Here is a 24,273-nt window from a genome sequence, read left to right on the forward strand (position 1 = left end):
CAAAGTTATCAGGGGAACCTTGTTTGTATTTTTGATTGAAGATCCCTCCATTTTTCAAGACTGTAAAAATGAGCCCGATTATCTGGGTGTAGCTGATATGTTTGATTTGTCAAATTTAAGTGTGGAACTTCTAGATGACAGGGTTCACATGGAGGGTTCATTTACCATGTTATGGGAGGCCGATCCCAGTGATCGTGTGGAATTACATACTGATCTTATGAAATATGAACGTGGTAGCTGGCAACCAACTGTATTTACCATGATACAAAAGGATTTCTGCAGAACATTGTTCGATGAGAGCGATATATGGTATAAGACATGGGCTCAGTTCATAGATGGTGATGATTTGAAGTGTATTAACAATAAGGGAGTGAGTTAAAATGATTTAATGTTTTTAAGTAACGAAGCATAAAATATTAAACTTGTTTTTTAAGCATACCTATAATCATTTACCTTTTGATTTGGAAACTGTATTGGATGTACAAGGTGAAGATATTTCTGGGAGACATAAATTAGTGATAAAAGTTGATGCCTTTAATGAACAGGATGATAAGCAGCCATATTCGGTTTGTTTGGAAATTGAGGGTGATATAATGAAGAAATAATGATGGTAAACAAAAAATTTTATATAAAAATAAGCATCCTTACAACAAAAGCAGATAATTTTAAATCCATAAGCACCCTTTGCATGAGTGCCGATCACTGTTGTTGATATTAAAAAAATAAGTTAAACTTGGAAATATCGTTTTATTAAGTTGCAATTATGCTGCAACAAACAAATTTTATTAGTAATCAGTGCATTATGGTAGAATACTTAAAGTGATTTCCACAAAAACCAAGTCAATTCAAATATATCGGCAATATTTTCATCTTAAAGACATTAGTGCAGTTCACAGCCTATGGTATGAGTTGTATGTCGTCTGATTTTACAATAGTCGTACAAAATATTATGAAAATATACAAAATATGATGTATTCATGACATTCGATAAAGTTACTTAAACAATTGGTCAATTTACAAGGTCTCCTATCATGTCATATTGTCATAATGTCCTAATATGACATGATAGCAGACCTTGTGAATTGACCAATTGCTTAAGCAACTCTATCGAATATCTTATGAATACATCGGGTATAAAAAAATATGATATTGCCGTTATTTTCGTATAATAATAAAATTTCATACAACATACAACTCATACGATAGGTTGTGTCTCATTTACAAACTATTGTATTCTGGTTTTTTACTATTTTTTTTTCATTTAAACATTATACTCAATTTAATTGTGTTTTATGACATTTATGCAAACTTTGTTTTCATATTATTTGTTTACTAAAGCAAAAAAAAACAAATGACATTTAACTCGTCTGTGTGGTACTTTTAGCACAAATGTTTTGTTTGCATATTGTAGGTATATATTTGGTTTGTGTACTCGTACTAACTTAAACTTAATGGTACAATTTAAACTTTGGACTATTTGTGGTCTCAGCACGCGTCAAATGTAAAATAATACTTATGCGTTGTAGAGACACGAGGGGAGTTTTAGTTTTTTGGTTTTTCATTTGTTATTGTTAAAAAAGAGAAAAAGAAAAAAGAAATATTATTGTTTAGTTAGTTGTTTCTTTTATACTTTAGCCTGGCAAATAAAAATAAAGGTTATATTAAGTTTGACTACCTATAGGCAACATACATGTTCCAACTGTGGACATAAAAGATGGGATCAAACTTCAGGGTTGATGCGGTACAGACTCACAATATTCTTTTTGAAACAAATTCCTAAAAATTCGAAAACAAAATCTAAAAAAAACCTATTAAAATTTGATAAACTGAGCTATTACATACCTTCTGCATTACTTAGAAGTAGTCTAATAATGACTTAGTTATTATCTGATTTATTCATACTTATTTATGACAAACAAAGACTCAATATTGGATGTATAACTTAAAAATGCGGGATTTTTTTTTAAATTTGTAGCTTTTATTTTGAAACATTTGTACAAAGTATTGGCCATTGTTAGCTATGACATTTTCTCATCTTTCTGGCAACATTTAGATTTCGCGCCAAAAGAACTCTTCATATTTTGAGGCAAAGAAAGAATCGAATACTCTGTTCTGATGTAAAGCCTATCACAGAGAGAGCGTTCTGCATATATCACCAAAAAGATAGTAGGAAGGGGCAAGGTCTGGACTATGAGGCGGGTGAGGTAAAACTTCCCAACCACTTTATTCTTAATAGTTTTTATCAAGAACTTCAACATGTGGCCGAGCGTTGTCATGATGGAATATTACGATTTCATGTCTGGCCGCATAATCTGGGCATTTTACGGCCAATGCTCCCTACAAACGAGTAAGTTGCATTCGGTACAGGTTCCCTGTGATGGTCTGCTCAGATTTCAGCAGTTCATAATAGATAGGACCCTTTTTGGTCCCACCAAATACAGAGAGTTACCTTAGCGCCATGGATATTTGGCTTTGGTATCGATTCGGCTGGTTGTGCGGAATTCACATACGATCTCTTTTGCTTCGGGTTATCGTAATGGATCTACTTTTCATTGTAAGAAATGATTTTGCGCAAAACTGATTTCGGACATGCAAAATCGTCTTTCAAGGTCTGTCAGCTTCAATTCGAATGGTACCCAATTTCCCTGCTTTTGGATAAATCCTGCTGTTCACAAACGTTTTGAAATTGCAGCTTGAGTAGCTCCCAAGGATTTTGAAAGCTCTTGTTCAGTTCGACTAAAATCTTCTTGGTCTTCAAAGTTTTTTGGCTGGCCTGGACGATCTTTGTCTTCAGTATCAAAATCACCACTTCTGAACCGCACAAACCATCTCTCGCACGTTGAAACCAATGAAACACATTCTCCATAAGCTTCGGTGAGCAATTGTCGAATTAAATGTCGAATTTTGTACCAACAAATCGGCATATGCGGGAAGTTTTGCTTTACTTCTTTAATTTTAACTAAAAGTGCCGCTAAAACTTAGCAAATCTTATGGGGAGTGAGTTCCATCGGTTTCAACGTGTGAAAAATGATTTGTGCGGTTCAGAAGTGGCAAGAATTGTAGGCATTACTCCATGAAGATTGTTTTCAAACTCAAGAAGAGCTTGCTAAAACATTGAGAGCTACTCAATCAGCAATTTCAAACCGTTATTAAGCAGGGAAATTGAAGCTGAGAGACCTTGAAAGACGATTTTGTATGCTTGAACGCTATAAAAGAAAATCATGTTTGAACCGAATCATTACTTGCTATGAAAAATTAAACCATTACGATAACCCGAAGCGCAAAATCGTCTTTTAAGGTCTCTCAGCTTCAATTCTTAAGAGATCATATGTGAAGCCCGGCCATTTATCTGTATTTGGTCGGCACCAAAATGCTCCTATCTATTATGAGCTGCTGAAATCTAGAATTCAATATTCAATCTTGGCAACGATAGGCCACATGCTGCAATATCTGTTAAAAAGTATTTATAATGAAATAGTTGGGAAGTTTTGCCACGCCCACTTTATAGTCCAGACAGTGTCAGAACGCTGTCTCTGGGATATTCTTCGTTTCCGAAATTGGTCTTGACTCATTCTTGGTCTCAAATGAAGAGCAGTTCTTATGGCTTGGAATCCATATTGTACAAATGTTTCAAAATAAATGCTTAAAATTGGAAAAAATCCCTAATTTTTATGCCAGTTTACTAAAAAAAGAACCAAAAATAAATGAACTGAGTCCCAAAAAAGAACTTATAAATTACTCATAAACATCAGGGAGCGAATATAATCGGTTATTTAACCTGTAATCACATAAATGTCAACAAAGTTCATGAAAATTATCAACAAATGAAAGAAAAATCACATTAAATATCTGGCCATATTAAAATAGAGAATTCATGTTCTCTTAATGCCGACCACTGGTATAGGTTCTTACAATAAATGAGTCACTATAAATTCTAGTTATTATAGTGCTGTCCTGGTAATGACTTATTTAATTCTATATTTGTAATCTTTTGTGTAAATTATTTGACTGCAATGACAACACTGTGTTTCAATAATGAGTTTAAATCAGTGGTCGGCACTCATAGCCCTCAGGGGCCGAGCTTGATCGGTTATTTAACCATAAACAATACGAATGCCAGGGAAGTGTTACACAATTTTTAACCCATTACTTGTTTTATCATAGGCATTCATATTGTTTGATTTATTCCAAGAATTAAATTCAATTTGATACTGTTTTAAATTATAGTGATTTCCAAATTCGTTTTTGACTTGAAAAACTCTCTTTTGTTTATTTTCTTACATTATTTTGTAAACAAATATGAAAAGAAAATAAAGCAAGAGTGGAAAAAGTAAAATGAAACCTTTATGGTTTGGAAATTTGCAATAATATACATTAATTGCAGCAAGAAATACAAATAAAAGCAAAATGCTTAATGTTACATTTAACCAAGTTTAAAGACCTTTTGCAAACAAAACCATATTAAAAAGCAGGCCTTTAAGTTTTTTTCCAGCATAAACATACATATATGGATTTAATTTCATAAAAAAAAATAAAAAGTTTCAAAAACAGACCTAAACATTTAAAATTAAATGTAAATATATATATTTTAAAGTATTGTATGAATTTAAAAAGTAATGAAAGACTAGTGGAGACTTCATGTCTGCAAATTTTATTTTTAAAATGTAGTCCAAAATATATTTCAACTTTTCTGCTGACAGTTTTGTGCAACTGAAAAAAACTATTTTTTGTAAAGTTTTTAAAATAGATTGAAAATATTTAATAGCATTTTTAAGCAAATAAACAAAAACTGCAAAATACCTAAAACAAAAACACAAAATGTTGTCAATTTATGGCTGAATAGATTATGCCAGCCAGCTCTTAAGAATGTATAAAATCAAAAACCAAATAGCCAACAAAAAAACGACAATCGACCACCTTTAAGTTTAACTTACCAGCAGCTTTTAACTGATTTCGTTGGCCCCAAGACAAAACAAACACCAAACTGCAACAAATTCAATTATTGTCAATTGCAACAATAGAAAAAAAATATCTATGTCATCAAAAACATTAGACAAAAAAAGACTAAAATAAACTGAAAATCACGTTGAATTATTATTGTTTAATTTGTGTCTTTTTCTTGCTTTTGTTCACATCGTTTTTTAAAGAATTTTGTAATCGCGTTTGTTTGTTTTTCTTTCTTGCCTGAATTGAATTCATGAATTAATAATAATAATTTTTTTAATCCATAATTAAAACACATAAAATTTAAAAATCGTGCTTTTATATTCGACTTTGTTTCTTAAAACAATAAATCCACAAAGATCGTTTAAAAGTGATAAAAGTTTGTATGAAACTTTTAGCTAAGATTATGATGATTTTTTGTAAAAACTTTAAATTGCGTGTAATGCAATTGATACCCGATTTAATCGCTGATTTAGTGGTGCGAACAGATCTCTAAGTTTAGTGTGGTTAGCAGAAATAATAGTTTAACATTAATAAAAATCAGATTGTGAAATCTTTATTAGATGAATTTGCAGTAAGGAGTGAGTCAAGAAAAATTTAATTTAATTTTTAATTTTTTTTTGGAAATGACGAATATTGTGTTAACAAAGCGTCATATGCGGGAAGTTTTGCTTTACTTCTTTAATTTGAAAAAAAAGTGCCGCTGGAGTGCATCGATTCCTTATCAAAGTTTATGGTGAATATATTTCATCGGTTTCAACGGCGCTACGAACAAAGTCGAACAAATTATGAATTAAAACCCAAAAGTTCTAAATGAAATAAATCCCCAACCAAAGGAACTAAACCCCCAACCAAAATGAAAAGAAACCGTCTTCGCATACTAAAACCTTTTTGCATTGCCGGCCTTCGGCCAAAGGCCGGCAATCTAAAACAACTTTTCTGAGCGAAGCCAATTTTTGATACACCCCAGAGTAATTTCATTGTGAATTAAATCCCCAATTTTAGAAATGAAATAAATCCCCAAAAATGAACTAAGTCCCTAAATTTCGTAGTTTGTTTCTTCTATATAAAATTTTGGGGCTTTAATTCATTTGCGGTTTGGGGACTTTGTTCATTGGTGACTTAGTTCAAAGGCCGGTTTCAACGTGCGAGAGATGGTTTATGTGGTTCAGAAGTGGTGATTTTGACACGGAAGACAAAGACCGCCCAGACCAGCCAAACATGAAGATTGTTGTCAAATTCAGCAAGAGCTTGCAAAATCATTGAGAGCTACTTAAGCATCAATTCTGCAAGCTGCAGGATTCATCCATACGAATTGAAGCTGAGATACATTGAAAGGTGATTTTCCATGTCAGAAGTAATGCTTGCACGCTATAAAAGAAAATCATTTTTGACCCGAATCATTAGTTGCGATGAAAAATGGAACCATTACGATAACCCGAATCGTAAGAGATCGTATATGAAGTCCGGCCAACCAGCCGAATCGACACCAAAACCAAATATCCATGGCGCTAAGGTAATTATCTGTATTTGGTGGGAGCAAAGGGTCCTATCTATTATGAGCTGCTGAAATCTTAGCAGACCATCACAGGGAACCTGTACCGAACACAACTGATTCGTTTGAAGCCATCATTCCGAAAAATGCCCAGAATATGCGGCCAGACATGAAACCGTAATATTCCAACATGACATCGCTCGGCAACATGTTGAAATACTTATTAAAAACTATGTAGAAAGAATTAGTTGTGAAGTTTTGCCACGCCCGCCAGATCTTGCCCTATCTGATTACTATTTGTTTCGATCGATGCAGAACGCTATCTCTGGGATACGTTTCACTTCAGAACATAGTATCCGTTCACGAGCTTGCGAATTATTTCCCAAAACAACATGTTTCTAAACCTGGCTTTTTCGAAAGCCACTATATAGCAAAAACCTAGTCGCTTATAGAATTTCCATGAAGTTTCAGTATAATTCCTGGGTAATCTTAATTAATTTTCTCAATGCTTTCCAAATGGGAATGTGTGTGTACAAGTATATCAGAAGCTTTTTTGAAATCAATGAACAACAGTTGGACAGATAAGCTCAATTCGACTGATAATGTGGAGGCTATTTATGTGATATAACTACATAAGAGTTTTGAGATCTAAAACCAGCCTGTTTGCAGCGAAACTTTTTATCGAGAGAGTCAAAATGATTTAGTTTATTATGCTTACGAGTATGAGATCACATGTCTACAGTAATTTGATGATCAGGAGGACCTATTACAGATCATCGGTATTGTCCCATTGTATCTGTACCACATTCTGTTCATGTTTGAGACCACTTTATTTAGTTCGTTGTTATCTACCCAGAAGTTTTCAGCTCTGAAACCAGCCTGTTTGTAACGAAACTTTTTATCGAGTGAGTCAGCAAGTCTTCTGTTGATAATGTTGTCGTTTGTGATCACTGATCATTCTCCTGTTTTTATACTCCGTAGGATCACCTTTCTACGATATGTTAATGATCACAACCTCTTTCAATTCGTTGGAATGTTTTGTAGTACATTCTAGAACAGGAAGGCTCTTGTTTGAAACCACCCTTCTTCAGTTCGCGAACGTTCGTTATGATCTACCCAGAATTTTTCAGCTCTAAAACCAGCATGTTCGTAACGAAACTTTTTAACCAGAGAGCCAGCAATTCTCTTGTTGATAATGTGGGCGTTTACCTTGTTTATTAGTGTTATAATACTCCTGTTTTTGAACTCCGTTAGGTCACCTCTCTTCTGTATGTTGATGATCAATACCTCTTTCAGTTCATCAGAATGTTCTGTATTGTTTCTGTACCACATTCTGGCGCTTGTTGGAAACCTAATTTCTTCAGATCGTTGTGATCTACCCAGAAATTTTAAGCTGTAAAACCTGCCTTTTAACAACGAAACTCTTTATCGAGAGAGTCAACAAGTATTTTGTTGTGAAAGTTTGAGATTATATTGTTTATTATGTGATCCTCCTAGTTTTTTCAATCCATGAGACCAATTTTCACTTTTGAAGATCAAGTCATCTTTCAGTTCGTGAAAAATATCCATATTGGCCTGTCCCAAAGTCTATGTACCACATTATTGAGCTGGAAGGTTCAACTATTTTTTTAGCAGTGGATATGGTTATAGGAGTGGACAGTACATACAAAGATAAAATATGGTTGTGGTGACCATTACCAAATAGCGCCAAATTATTATTATTATTACTAATGATACTAATAAGTATTTATCTACTGTTATAATTATTTGTTTATTGACAATCATAATATATTCGTATATAATCATATTATTGGTCAACGATCATATTATAATAGAAACTCAACCATAACATGATTCCAGTTCAATCATAATATGATTATTTTTAAACATATTATAGAGAATTTGTAATCATGTCAAGATTATAAATATAACGTGTACAAATGCATATTGACAGGTTGAAATAATGGTGTGCCCAAATATCACCCTGGGTGTTTTTGAGATGATGTGATCGCCATTGTTATCTGAGGAAATCTACATTTTTCCTTGCGCGTTCTGATATCATTCGGTTGGGTCTTTATCTCTATTCTCGTAGTTATGAGTTTCCACCTATTATCGGTTTATCGTCTGCTTTCTTTCAGAGGTCTTGTATTCAATATGATCTACGGCATACACTGATATTTTCAATTTGGTCTAGAAGAGTTTGATCGGTTTCCGACGAATTGTTTAAGGCCCGTGTGTTGCAGTTTTATTATATTAGGGTTGTTAGACTTTTGAACATCAAATGATCTGCAAATTACAAATTCCTTTCATCAACGTCTTAACTCATATTCTAATCAGCCCAATTATGAATAAAAAATTCCGCGGGAGTTTTTTCCATTGAATTTGAATAGGAAAAATGAGAAAAGGGGAAAAACTCAAATGTTAAGCTAATGTACAATATTTGAATGTCACAGTTATTTTTCACTTACGTAGAAAGTGAGATTGTTTTTACGATTTTAAGATACATTTTTTTCTAAATTTCATATAAAAGAATTTCAAAGTTAGCAATAAAAATAAATATTTAAAATGCATAACAATTAGCAAATTAATAAACATAAGAAATTCTATATGAAAGTGTTTTTTTTTTGTTACTAATTAATAAAACTGTCACAATTGTTGTTCACACAAAAAAATACTACTTATAAATTGTGTTCATACTCATATCTTAAAAACATTTAATTAGTTTGTATGATTGTTTAAATTCAAATGCTGCTCTGCTTGCTTTAAGTTGACGGTCGTGTGGCATTAAAAATTAAAACAAACAATCAGCACGAGAACATTAAATAATGAAAATAACTGAAAATCACACAATTTCTTTCTTTTGAAATAACAAGTGGTGGTGGTGGTTTAAATGACTTCTTCTAGTTGTAGAATAGTTAGTTGGTAGTTTAATACAAAATATATTTACAAACTGTCAGAGAGCATGTGCCTGCCTGCCTGTCTGTCTGTCTTTCAGTCTTTCTATTCAAAATAATTGAAACAATTGCACTTACTTGACAGCGACATTTAATGAATATGAATTTCATACTTTTCTGTTGTTTAACTAAACGATATTTATTCTGTAGAGATTCTAGTTTTCCAAACAGCAACACAACGTCTATAATACTTAAGTAACGACAATAGCTCTGGCTACACTTGGAATAATTTAAATAAATATAGGAGTGTTATAAATCAAATCATTTATGCTGAATGTGTATGTTTTAGTTTATGAAAATTAAGGTGGTTTCATTTTAGCTGGCATCAAGAAATTGTAATGATGATGTACGTAAGTAAATACCCAGTTGGAAATTTAGTATTAAATTACAAATTAAGGGTAATAATTTTTTAGTTTTTTAGATCAAAATATTTATTACATGAGGAGCCGCAGAACAAAAGGTACTTTTTCGAATTTTTTTACAAATTGATTTTTTGATATTTTTATAATATTTGGGTTTAAATCTTCTAGAAAAAATCAATTTCCCAAAGCTTTTAAATTTTCAAAAAAGTAGCTTTAGTGGCTCCTCACATTATATGATTTATGTATATGATATAAATGCTTGCCGCAATATAGTTTGATTTAATTTAAAGTTTATTTTCTTCTTTTTAGAGCTCTTTGAATTTTCGAATTTAAATTCGAATTTTCGAACATATCTTAAAAAACTTATATTCTGAAACTACATTGAATATACTTTAAAATTCATGAAAATTTTTAATTTTTTTTTCAAATTTTTAAGTTCGAAATTGCAAAATGTATGAAATTGTCCACAAAAAAAATAAAAATTGCTTTTTTAAGAATTCTCATGATTTGGAGATTATTTTAACAACATTCAAAAATTTTCGAACATAAGTTCGAATTTTCGAATTTATTTTCGAACATAATATTGTATTGTGATTAGGTTCATGGATGATCTAGAGATTATTTTAACAACATTAAAAACTTTCGAACATAAGTTCGAATTTTTTTTCGAACATAAAATTGTAATATCCATGAACCTGGATGATCTAGAGATTTTTTTTTCAATATTTATGTTCGAAATTGTAAAAAAACTAAAATTTTCAAAAATTTTCGAACATTTTCGATTTTAATTTAGAATTTTCCAACATAATATTATATTACATGAGGATCATGGATAATCTAGAGATTATTTTAACAGCTTTAAAGAAATTTTGAACATAACATCGAATTTTCGAATTTGATTTCTAATTTTCGAACATAAATTGTCACTTGGTCTAAGCATGAAACCCAAAATGTCAGCATATTACCTTCGTAAAACAGGTAGAAACCCAACATTTGGAAGGAAGAGCTCCTCACTTTTTCATTTCCCTGGTAATCGGGATTAACAGGGAATTCCCGCCTAGAACAAATTATTCAATTTTAAGAAGCTAATAAAATATTCCGTCCCGAGAATTCACGTTAAAAACTCTAAAGACAAGACAATTTCATAGCAGGAGAGTTCACGAAGTTCCAAAAAATTACTCCCGGAAGATTATCAATAATCTAAGATTGGAAAATAATTCTCGAACTGTTGGCCGCTGGGCAAATGAGGCTGGAGTTTTTCGGATGAATCCGAATGCAATTAAAGAGGCAGTGATGGAAGAAGATTTGTAAGACGGGCGAAGGGAAAGAGACTGGATCCACAATACACAAATAAGACAGTCAATATCGGAAGACAAATATCGCCCAAGCCAGCCAAAAAAGTTTCAAGACCAAGAATTGGAGGTATTACTCCAAGAAGATTTTTGTCAAACTCAGCAAGAACTTGCAAAATCATTAGGAGCTACTCAAGCAGCAATTTCAAAGCGTTTGTGAGTAGCAGGATTCATCCAAAAGAAATTGGGTACCATACGAATTGAAGCCGAGAGACCTTGAAAGACGATTTTGCATGTCCGAAATGACGAACGCTACAAAAGAAAATAATTTTTCCACTGAATCCTTACTTGCGTATGTGAAGCCCGGTCAACAAGCCGAATCGACACCAAAGCCAAATATCCATGGCGCTCAGGTGATGATCTGTATTTGGTGGGAGCAAAAGGGAAAAATACCCAGAATTTTCAGAGACATGAAACCGTAATATTCCATCATGACAACACTCGGACACATGTTTAAAACTATTTATAATGAAGAGGTTGGGAAGTTTTGCCTCAACCGCTTTATAGTCCATACCTTGCCCAGTCCGACTACTTTTTTTCGATAGAAGCAGAACGCTCTCTCGGGGATACACTTCACCTTAGAACAGAGTATCCGAGATTGGCTTGATTCGTTAATGGCCTCTAAAGATGGGCAGTTCTTTCGGCTTGGAATCCATTTGTTGCCAGAAAGATGGGAAAAGGTCACAGCTAACATTTGCCAATACTTTGAATAAATTCTATTATAAAAACCAACATTTATTGCTCTTTTTTGCAATCATAACCCAAAACAGAAATTTTCCTACTAGTCATTTGCTGCTAATGTCTTTTTAGATCAAGGTTAAAATAGAGACAACACAAATTGCGTTAATTTTCTTTTAAATAGATTGATATTTCCTTTAGTGTTTATTTTATTTAAAAAAAAAAAATTATTTTAATTTTTATTTTTTCTTTCATTCTCAAATTGTGTGTCGTCTGTGTTATATTTTGTGTGTCTTCTTAATACTTTCGTTTGAAAACTGCTCACGCAATTTTATGTAAATTTGTATTTTATTTTTTTTTGTTACTTTGACACTTAATTTCAAATCTTTGTGTTGCATGACTTGTGGTGCCGAGTAAAACTATCAAGTGGAAGTGTTAAATTTAATGATGAATGCTAATAAAATTTTACGATTTTAATCGTATTAAATTGTTCATTATCCAAATGATCGACTGACTGACCGACTGCATTTTAAAATAATTATAATAATATTGGACAGTAAATGCAAATTAATTGTGATTTCGGTCGGCATCCTGTGTTAAGTATTTATAAGAATGCGTGTTGAATTTATTGTTTTAAACAAGAATCTGTTTTTTTTTTCATTTGTTGTTTAACCTGAATTACTATTTGATTGCATTTGTAATCATTATTTTTTGTTTAAACAAATCATGATCGAAAATAATCAAGATCAATTCCTAATAAATTACAATACTGTGTAATAATTGAAGAAGGAGTGAGATTGAATTAAATAGTGCACGAATAAAGGAGTAGCACTTGAAATTTTTAAATCTCAACTATATTTTGTTTGACTCTGTGAAAACGTCAAAAGCTAACATGATCCAACATGATTTAAATTTTTACATTTTAAAAATATAATACAAATAAAAATGCGTGCACAATTTAGACTGATCTCAGTTCTTAACAAACAATACCGCCCCGGCTTCGCCCGGTAGCATTTACTAATTTTAGTTCTTCAAGTTTCTCCAACGCTCATAAAACTGACTGTTCTGTTTTATTTGCAAATAAAATATCAAAATTTGTACTGCATACTTTAGGGAGCTTTTTTATTACAGTTGACGGGACTCCAAAAAAAAAAAGTCCGAGTTTTATCCGGAATTTCTTAATTTTTTATACCCTACACCTTCGTGAGAAGGGTATATATAAGTTTGTCATTCCGTTTGTAATTTCTACATTTTTCATTTCCGACCCTATAAATATATATACTATATTCTGGATCCTTATAGATAGCGGAGTCGATTAAGCCATGTCCGTCTGTCTGTTGAAATCAATTTTCTGAAGACCCCAGATATCTTCGGGATCCAAATCTTCAATAATTCTGTCAGACATGCTTTCGAGAATTTTGCTATTTAAAATCAGCAAAATCGGTCCACAAATGGCTGAGATATGAGGAAAAAACCAAGACAACCTCGATTTTTGACCTATTTCTGAACTATATCTGGATTACTAAGACATTAATATAGACAATATGGATATCTAATGATAGATATTTCAAAGACATTTGCAACGACGTATATAAGACCATAATAAGTTGGACCTACAATGGGTCAAAATCGGAAAAAAAATTTTAACCCGAATTTTTTTTTTCAAAAAAAAAATTTAAAAAACCAAAAAAAATTTTTTAAAATTTAAAAAAAAAAAAAAAATTTAAAATTTAAAAAAAAAAAAATTTTAAAATTTAAAATAACAATCGAAAAATATTTTTTTCCAAAAAATTAAAATTTCTTTACCTAAAAATATTTAAAATTTTGAAGTATAATTTGGTGAAGGGTATATAAGATTAGGCACAGCCGAATATAGCACTCTAACTTGTTTTCTTTACAAACCATCTCCTGAAAATTTCGAATCGAATAAAAATCAGCCAAATCGCTCCAGCCGTTCTTACGTGATGCCATTACATACATGGACCATTTCATTTTTATATATATAGATAAATCATGATTATACAGAAAAAAACTATTTTCTAAACAGTTTCAATTCAAATATTTATCACATATTGAACTGGTTTCAATTATTTCATAATTTCATAAATTTTCTATTGAATTTTGAGTTTTAAATTTGATAGTTTAGATAATTGAATATACAATTTTCGTAATTGAAAACACATTTTTATTATTTTTTGTGTTTTCAAAATTATCAAATTCAATAGAAAATATCAGAAAACTTTGTTTTTGAGCTCATGAATACTTGATTCAATTATGAAATAATTGAAACCAGTTCAATATGTGATAAATATTTGAATTGAAATATAGTTTTTTCCGTGTATTAGTTTAGTGTATTTTTTGTGGTTCAAAAATGTTATTTTTAAAACCTTTAAATGAAAATACAATTAATATAATTTTGATTCTAATTAGATTCAACATCATGTTTTAACGATTGACATGTGATATTACAGATGATAACAGTAATTAAAATGTTAATAAAATTGAATACATGATTTAATAAAAGCAATAGTACAGTTGGTTTATCAATCAGAACAACGACGACAACAATGCGATTTCCAAAAAACACCGGCTACATTATTGTAGGACTTTCGTTGTTGTTGATCGGCAGCTGTGGTGCTGCAGAATTTAGCTTTCTCTATGACGATAATAACGAATTCTTTAGTAAATGTGAAAATCATCATGGCAATGGTATGAAGGATTTGGCAGATATGTCTGAATTTACAATGGAAGTTAATGAATACAATATGCATATAGAGGGACCTATTGAAGCAATATGGGATGTAGAGAGTACAGATCGTATAGATGTAAGTTTTTACATAGTGTTACAAACCAGTGCCACATTGATCCTATCAAATAAAAGGGAATTGAAAAGAATACCATAAGAAAACATAACGAAGAAATAGTCTGCCAAGCCCTTGACTGGAATTCTCAATGTAGCATCAAAAATTCTATGAAAATATGCTTGATATCGAAAAAATCAATACAAATGGAACATTTCTAAATACAATTGCAAATTTTGTTCATTAAATTATAGACATGTTAAAGTGCTGCTTAAAAATTTATTTAAACAAACGAATCTGGGATCTCTTTAAAAATAGGTTTTATTCTTTGGCCGATTTAAAATGACATATGGGAGATTTCATGTCAAGTGATCAACTTTTGAAATCGATGTCTTTCGATCGGGATGAAATTTGCACCAAGGTTAGTCCTATTGGATAGTAAAAAGATCGGTCAAGAACTCTCTGAGTTAGGACTCCCTTTAACTCAGAGAGTTCTTGACCGATCTTGTTGAAAAATTGTGTCCAATAGGACTAACCTTGGTGCAAATTTCTTCGCGATCGGAAGACATCGATTTCAAAAGTTGGTTCACTTGACATGAAATCCCCCATAAACATATATATATAACTCTTTGATTAGCTACGCATGGAAGTATTCAAATATCAACGTGGCACTTGGCAGCCTACAGTATACTCTGTCATAAAGCCCGATTTATGTGCGACAATGTATTCGAAGGATGAAGTCTGGTATGATGTTTTTACCTCCACTATCCGAGAAGACACGCGAAAATGTATAAACGAAAAAGGAGTAAGTATTAGTTATTAGTTATCTGATGCTAAATAGAAAAATGTTAAACTAAATTCAAATTTATTTTTAGTCTATTCTTATTGTAGAACCATCTGATGAGCTGTTCATATTTTCGGTAAATGGTGTCGATTTATCGGGAAGACATAAAATCATATTTCATATAGATGCATTCGATGAAAACAATGAAAAACGTCCAAACGATTTGTGTATAGAAATAAATGGAGAATTTGTGAAAATGTAAATTAATCTTTTATTAACAAATAGATTTTCAATAATAAAAAGAAAATAGTTATCATAATTAATGACTTAGTAATCCAGATATACATAGCTAAAAAATAGGCCAAAAATCGAGGTTAACCTCGTTTTATCCTTTTATTCCAACCATTTGTGGGCCGGTTTTTCTCGATTTTAAATAGCAACCGAACCGGGTATATAGCGGTATAAATTCGGTTATTACAATCGTAGTTCTTCTGTGTCAACTAACTGTATGTTGTTGCTATAACCGATAAAAATGTATGGATCTAAAGGAATCATTCCATTGGTTGGTAACAAAAGTTAGCCATCACACAGAATCAGAATAATGTAACTTTAAGACGAAAAATATGTTTCCGAAATGTTCCGATTAGTCCACTTTTTATTGTCTTCCACAGTAAGTTTCAATACATGTTTTTTCCATTACCTATAAATAGTTTAAAAGAAAATCTTATTCTTGCTAAAGTTTTAATTTTAAATTAAAAGTGCATAAATGAAAATTATTTCCTTATGCTCCAGTGATTTGTTTAATTGCTATTTACGGTGTTTTTTTTAGTTTTTTTGTTTTTAATTCAATTTAGTGATGATTTTATTTCTATTTTTAATATAAAAAAAATAAATATTGCAATTTTATGCAGTCATCCATGGATTTCTAACTCATAGTTATTATACAAGTATAAAGTTGGTAAAACAAAAAAATAATAATGAAATATAAAAGAAAACTTATAATAGTCATAGTTTTCATACAAACATATGACTATTATAAGGACTAATTAGCATAATAAATTTAAAAAAATATGCAAAGAAATAGACAATGAATACATAAAGCTAAAAGCTCTTATATATTTAAAATTATTTTAATTAAATAACATTATATGATGTAATCTATTGCAATTTATAAAAAAATAAAAACAAATTACCCATAGGCAACAGTTGGGGTAATTGGATACTTGCAATTTAGGTTTATACACATATTTCTATAACATTTTTTTTATGATCAAAACAAATGAGTTCAACAGGTATTTATAATAATGATTTTTTTTTATTTTCAAAAAAACAAATAAAACACTTACTTGATTGACTACTCAATCGTGAGATCATTTTTCGTTAAGATGTTGTAATTTATTATAATTCTTACCTGGAAATAAATAAGAGAAGAAAATGTTTATTATTAATAAATTATTTGTGACAAATGGTTTAGGAATGAGGATTTAATTATTTTAAAAGTGAACACATTTAAAAGTTTTTATAAGATTATGATAATTAAGAACAATTTGTACAGATTTTTTATATAAAAGGCTTAAAAACATAAAAATAAATTTGCTAATTCTCCGAGATTCCAAATCCTAATTTAATATAGCATTTAAATCAGTACTTTAATTTAATGACTGGGGTTCCTAATGCAGAAAATGCCCCTGAATATTTTTATATATTTTTCATTTGCGACTCCACAAAGTATATATATTCTGGATCGTTATAGGTAGCGAAGTCGATATAGCCATGCCATAATATAACGTAGTCCCAAAATAACCGGGATAACCTCGATTTTTGCCATATTTTTTTATCTATATCCACAGAAAAAAATTATATATCAATTCAAACATTTATCACATATTGAACTGGTTTCAATTATTTTATAATTGAATCAAGTATTCATGTGCTCAAAAACAAAATTTCTTGATATTTTCTATTGAATTTTGTGTTTTGAATTTGATAATTTTGACAATTGAATATACAATTTTCGTTATTGGTTGAACCATGATGTAAAAAGAAAGGTGAGAGCGTTTCGACAACAAACATAATATTTCTTGCTGACAAGAGCATAGGGTTTGTCAAAATTGAATTTGTCAAATAAAATATAAATAAATTTTATTTTTGCATATTAACTAAAAAACGGCCGTTAAATTTAAATTATTTTTGAAAAAGAACAACGGTTTAATAGTGCTTTATACAAAATTCATTATATGAAATCTTTTATGTATTTTTGATTTCAAATTTTTTTTCTTTGAAAATAAAATTTATTATTTTTTCAAAATAAATTTAGTTTGACAAACCAGCACTTTCAACATAGATAAATAAAAATCAGCTGTGTTGTTGATCTCACCTTACTTAGTGCATCCTGGGTTGAACTTTAAATACAAAAATTATCTATTCAATAATTTTTGTATTTAAAGTTCAACCAATAACGAAAATTGTATATTCAATTGTCAAAATTATCAAATTCAAAACTCAAAATTCAATAGAAAATATCAGAAAATTTTGTTTTCTTGATTCAATTATAAAATAATTGAAATCAGTTCAATATGTGATATATATTTGAATTGAAACGGTTTAAAATATAGTTTTTTCTATGTCTGGATTACTAAGTCTTTAATATATACAATATGGATATCCAATGATAGAGACTTCAAAGTCCATTGCAACGAAAAAAAACGAAAATTTAAAAATTTTAAAAAAAAATTTTGAATAAACTTTTTTAACTAACTTATAAAACAATTTCAAAAATAAAAAATTAAATAAAAAAAATGTTGAAAAAATTACAAAAAAAAATAAAAATTTTAAAAAAATGTCGAAAAAACTTTTTTAAATAAATTAAAAGAACATTTATGTGATTTCATTTTAATTTTTTTTTTCAATTTCAAAAAAAATTAAAAATTTTGAAAAAACTTTTTTAAAAAAAATAAAAAACAATTTCAAAAATAAAAAAATATGTTGAAAAAATTACAAAATAAAAATTTTAAAAAAAGTTTTGAAAAAACTTTTTTAAATAAATTAAAAAACAATTTCAAAAATAAATAAAACAAGTAAGAGAGCTATATTCGGCTGTGCCGAATCTTATATACCCTTCACCAAATTATACTTCAAAATAAAAATTTAAAATTTTAAAATTTTTTTTTTTAAATTTAATAATTTTTTTTTAATTTAAAAAAAAAAATTTTTTAATATTAAAAAAATTTTTTTTTTAGTTTTTAATTGTTTTTTTAAATTGAAAAATTCGGGTTAAAAAATATTTTTTCCGATTTTGACCCCTGTAGGTCCAACTTACTATGGTCTTATATACGTCGTTGCACATATACGTCTTTGAAATATCTATCATTGTATATCCATATTGTCTATATTAATGATTTAGTAATCTAGATATCGGTCAAAAATAGGTAAAAAAATCGAGGTTGTCCTGGTTTTTTCCTTATATCTCAGCCATTTGTGGACCGATTTTCTCGATTTTCTCGAATAGCAACCGAGCCGGAACAATTTCGGAGATATTGATGTATCATTCGTATATGTAAGTTATTTGGGGGCTTCAGAAAGTTGATTTCAACACACAGACGGACAGAAGGACATGGCTATATCGACTCCGCTATCTATAACGATTCAGAATATATATACTTTGTGGGGTCGCAAATGAAAAATGTAGAAATTACAAACGGAATGACAAACTTATATATACCCTTGCCACTCATGGTGAAGGGTATAAAAAATGTTGAAAAAATTAAAATTTGTTTACCTAAAAATATTTAAAAATTGCTTTTTAGTATAATTTCGTGAAGGGTATATAAGTTTCGGCACAGCCGAATATACTAGCTTTCTTACTGGTTTTTTTTTATAAATTTCCGGGAATCTTTTGTCGTTAAATTTAGGGTATTTCAAGGTTTTCTTCTTAAAGTTACAGTATTATTTCCGACCAGATAAAATAGATTCGTTGTGATTTGTTGCCAATCGTATGATTCGATTATATTGTTACATTTTAACCTTTTCAAAACGTTGGTGTATTTCCTTTAAATAAACCGGATAGTTTTGATTGCAAATAAAAGCCGTTTAGGGGTTTAAAAATTGTAACAACTCTTTATTTATTTAAACTGTACAACAACAGAATTAAATAGTCACTTAATGTTTTTTATACACGTTTATAAATTCGCAGAAATACGGACACACACTTTATAATGTACACGAATTCACTTGAAAAACACAGCACTCAGTTGATGTTTATTCGAAAAGCGTCTCTGATAAACTCACTAACGACTGCAACCTCTGCCACTATTTATAACACTGCCATCTGCACTCTAGATTGCTCTTTAACTGTCTAGAGCTTTCTAATACATACGCCATCTGTGGTGTACTTTGTACAATGTTCTTTAACTGAATATTCGAATTCGAATATACGGTCGCAGCAAACAGCGTTGCCAACTTACGATCAATGGTCAACAGAAAGCTTTTATTCAATGTTAATAATGCCCACAGATATGTTACAGTTTGCTATTACAACACTGCTATTTGAAAGCATTATGCTACTTTTAAATCAGCCGTTTTAAAATCGTTGTATTTCGTAACAATATTTATAGATTTGTTTGATACTAGCAACAGAAAATCATTCGACGCAGATGAATTTGATTTAAAAAATAGAATTTTTGTCACTGCAAAATTATATTAGGAAATTAGAAACCCTAGTAATGTCTTAAAGCAGTTATGGAATGACTTCGAAAGTCCTATGTCAGTCAGTATGTTTAAAACACGCTTACGTCCAAAATATAAAACCAAACTCCCTTAGATTCATCTAAAGTATTTTGCATTATCCTGGGTAGTTTGTTATTAGAAATCGACAAAATCAGTCCATTAAAAAGAATATTATGCATCAAAATGTTGATCGTGCTTTATATTAGCATCCAAACATAATTTCCATCTTGTAATAAAAAAAAACAACATAAACTTTTTCCCATCTTTCTGCCAACATATGGATTCCAAGTCAAAAGAACTGCTCATCTTTGAAGCCAAGAACGAATCAAGCCAATATCAGATACTCTGTTCCAAAGTGAAGAGTATCCCATAGAGAGCGTTCTACATCGATCGAAACAAATAGTAGTCGTATGGGGCACAGTCTATAACTATAAGGTGGGTGAGGTAAAACTTCCCAACCGCTTCATTCTAAATACCTTTTAACTGGTATTTCATGATGGAATATTACAGTTTCATGTCTGGACGCATATTCTGGGCCTTTTTTCGGCCAATGATCACTTCAAACGAATCAGTTGCATTCGGTACAGGTTCCCTGTGATGATCTGCTCAGATTTCAGCAGCTCATAATAGATAGGACCCTTTTGCTCCCACCAAATACAGAGAATTACCCTCTAGCACCATTGATATTTGGCTTTTTGGTCCGGCTTCACATACGATTGGAATGGATCCATTTTTCATCGCAAATAATGATGGTGCAAAAATGATTTACTTTTATAGCTTTCAAGCATCATTTCAGACATGCAAAATCATCTTTCAAGGTCTCTCGGCTTCAATTCGTAAGATACCCAATTTCCCTGCTTTTGGATGAATCATGCTGCTCGAAAACGTTTTGAAATCGTACACAGAGAAAACGGATTCATTATAGCAACCGAATTTGTTACTAACCGAATGATTCTACCTTAGTGATCGAATTTTACAGTTGTGGCTACAAAATTTTAGAAGGGGTAACAAAAGTTTGGTTGCTTCAACCGTTATTCTTCTTTATCAACTGACCTTCTGTTGATAGAACCGAAAAATTCAATGTGTACAACCGAATCATTCGTTTGCAACAAATTCGGTTGCTACTACGAATCTGTTTTCTCTGTGTATTGGCAACCGAATTTGTTGCCAATCGAATGATTCGATTGCATACATAGAAATTTTCGGTTCTAGCAACAGAATATAAGTTAATAAGGAAATATTTCGGTTGAAGCAACCAATCTTGTGTTATACCTTGTAAAATGTTATAGCTACAACTGTAAGATTCGTTCCCCAAGGCAGAATCATTCGATTGACAACAAATTTGGTTGCAACTACGAATTTGTTTTCTTGGTGTATTTTTTTCTCATTCTCAAAATAATTTATTACAAACGTTCAACAAAAGTGTGTAGAATATCAGTTTAGTTTTTTAACATTTTAATTTTTTTTTACAATGACCTACAAAGAGGTCACATCAGCGGGCAACAGCAATAAACTATTGTAAAAAAAATCTCCCTTATAGCTAAAAATCAAACAAAAAGAATTAAATAAAATAAATACCCAGTAAAATAAACTAAATATAAACTAATTTTAAGAACAGCACGTGCATTTTATACAACGTACATATGAGAACGCGGACAGAAGAGGAACGAACGGACACAGAGTATTAATGTGCGAAACTATCAAACTGAAAATGTTCACGCAACTTAATTTATGATCATACAGTAGATCTCTAAGTAAGGGACTGGGAAAAGTGTAAAAGCACAAATTTTGTATGGTGAATATGTTCTTTAAAACAACAAGTCTTATTACTTTTTCCATTATTGTTAGTTTTTACTGTGCTTTTATTTTGGTTTATTAGTACCTTTCAGTTTGGCTCGCATGGCTGACTGAATTCTGTTGGTTGGTTTAGCTGACTGAATGAAGGAATGGTTGATGGATGAGATGATAAAAACAATAAATAATGGCATATTAATTGGGATATACTCGTAAAATACACTATTTTTCTCAACAATTATTCATTTACAAAAATATAACTAAATAAAAATAAAATATAATAAATATCAAAGACTTTAAACAAAGAATTATTGCGAAATTAAAAAAAAAATTACGCGAAACTTAAATAAAACAATTATATGTATTTATGAACATATACCCCATTCTGTTTCGTTCTCAATTTCGGATATCTTCAATATTTAGCCGCTCATCGTGACTTGTTAAATCGTGTGTTGAATTAATCGTACTAAGGCCCATTAGTACGAGAGGTGCCGAACTTTCGGGACGCCCAGTTGAAGTCTCTACACCAGAAACAATTGAAAGAAATCACGTTATGGTGTTGGCTCGGATATTGAATGTGCTAGATATTGTGGAAGCCATAGGGATTTCACATGACTCAGTGGTTTCTGTCTTGAATGATCACTTGGAAAGGAGAAAACTTTCAGCAAGATGACGGCCTTAAAAAATTTAAAAAAAAAAATCACGATCGGAGATTGAAAGTGCGAGAGATTGTGGAGGCCATAGGCATCCCACATGGCTCAGTAGTTTTAATTTTGAATGATCACTTGGGTATTGGAAAGTTTTCCGCAAAATGGCTGCAGCGTTTTCTCACATGTGACTGTTTCTAGAGAAATGTCTCGGCGGAAAGAGATTTGTCTTCAACATGAAATCACATCACAATAGATAACTATTTTGATGACCTAGACAAATCTTATTTTTTGGAAGGGATAAACAAATTGGAGAAACGTTAGACTAAGCGCTCATAGAGCTCAAAGGAGATTATGATGGAAAATAAAATGATTTTATCCACCAAAAACTATTTCAATCCTATTTCAAATTTTACCAAATTTTTTTTTTTTTTTTTGCAAATTTTTGTTTATGTTTGAAAGGCTAATACAAGGTGGCGCAAAAGTAAACTTCCGATGATTTTTGGCTGTAATTAAAAAAAAAATGAAAAACTTTGATTCTTCTTGCGGATTATTTTTATTTGGTCTTTTAATTCGAGAATATGATGTCATCTAAATGGCCGCCGCCACAGTTGATTGCCATTTGAGCCCTTTTTATGGCATTTTCCATCACTTTGGCCAAAAACTTCCGGATAGGTCCTCACATTCTTGACGGATATTGTCTTTAAGAGCTGCAAGAGTCTGAGGCTTGTTGACATAAACCCGCGACTTCAAAAAGAAGTCTAGAGCGGTCAAATCAGGCGATCTTGCTGGTCAGTGCAAATCGCCAAAACGGGAGATTATGCGCCCGGGAAATGCATCCTTCAGCATATCGGTTGTGGCACGTGCAGTGTGTGCCGTTGCACCGTCCTGTTGGAACCACATGTTTTCCAATCCCAATTCATCAATTTGCGGCGAAAAGAACTCGTTGATCATTGCTCTGTAGCGCTCACCATTCACAGTAACCGTTTGGCCCGCGACGTCTTCGAAGAAAAAAGGTCCGATGACTCCTCCAGCGAAAACAGCACACCATACAGTGACTTTGAGCGGGTGTAATGGCTCTTCGTGGGTTACACGCGGATTTTCAGTGCCCCAGAAGCGTAAATTTTGCTTATTTACGTATCCGCTAAGATGGAAATGGGCCTCATCACTCATGATTATTTTTGATGAAAAATCATCTTCCTCTTGGTGGTGACTTTTGCGCCACCTTGTAGATATTTGGAATATGATACATTTGATCAGATAGATCGAATTTTTAATAAGTCTGCCGCATATATCCGGTTGAATTAAAGCGATGTCCAGGATTATGTTAACTTTAGGGGCATTCAACGATTGCGGCTTATTGGCATAGACCAGCGACTTTATAAACCCCCACAAGAAAAATTCCACGATCTTGTTGGCCACTTCACTTCACCTACCTCAAATCCGTGTTCGCTGTTTGGCATTTAGCGCCACGTTGCTGGAATCAATGGTGATGACTTCACTAACGTTATTTTCTAAGAAGTACGATCGACACGGTTTTATCATTTGGACGTAATGGTCAATCGTCCAAATTGTCATGCTTGATAATCACTTGCAATTACTGAATAACTTGCTTTTCAATGGCTCCTACATACCATCTACATTACTTAGAAGTAGTCGAATAATGAAGAATTTAGATGCTATTATGTAAGTAGTGAAGAATATTAGCATTTGAACTCATTACTTGGTAATGAAAGT

General features: G+C 31.3%; 2 protein-coding genes across 16 annotated transcripts in view; one reads left to right on the top strand and one right to left on the bottom strand.

Annotated features, from left to right (window-relative positions):
• mim (missing-in-metastasis) overlaps positions 1-24,273 on the bottom strand; it is a 198,495-nt gene that overhangs the window by 81,237 nt on the left and 92,985 nt on the right. The gene's annotated exons all lie outside the window — the stretch shown is intronic.
• Positions 25-15,632, top strand: LOC135959751 (uncharacterized). The gene is made up of 5 exons (XM_065510785.1): positions 25-370; positions 435-604; positions 14,310-14,610; positions 15,224-15,391; positions 15,462-15,632. The coding sequence occupies exons 1-5, from the start codon at positions 98-100 to the stop codon at positions 15,630-15,632; spliced, it is 1,083 nt and encodes a 360-aa protein (XP_065366857.1). The 5' UTR covers positions 25-97.

Source organism: Calliphora vicina, chromosome 5 (genome assembly GCF_958450345.1).
Source record: "Calliphora vicina chromosome 5, idCalVici1.1, whole genome shotgun sequence".
NCBI classification, from domain to species: Eukaryota; Metazoa; Arthropoda; class Insecta; order Diptera; family Calliphoridae; genus Calliphora; species Calliphora vicina.

Coding starts and splice junctions, on each gene's coding strand:
- LOC135959751 (XM_065510785.1), top strand. CDS start 98: ATGTTTGATTTGTCAAATTTAAGTGTGGAACTTCTAGATGACAGGGTT. Junction 371..434: donor AGTGTATTAACAATAAGGGA/GTGAGTTAAAAT, acceptor TTGTTTTTTAAG/CATACCTATAATCATTTACC. Junction 15,392..15,461: donor AATGTATAAACGAAAAAGGA/GTAAGTATTAGT, acceptor ATTTATTTTTAG/TCTATTCTTATTGTAGAACC.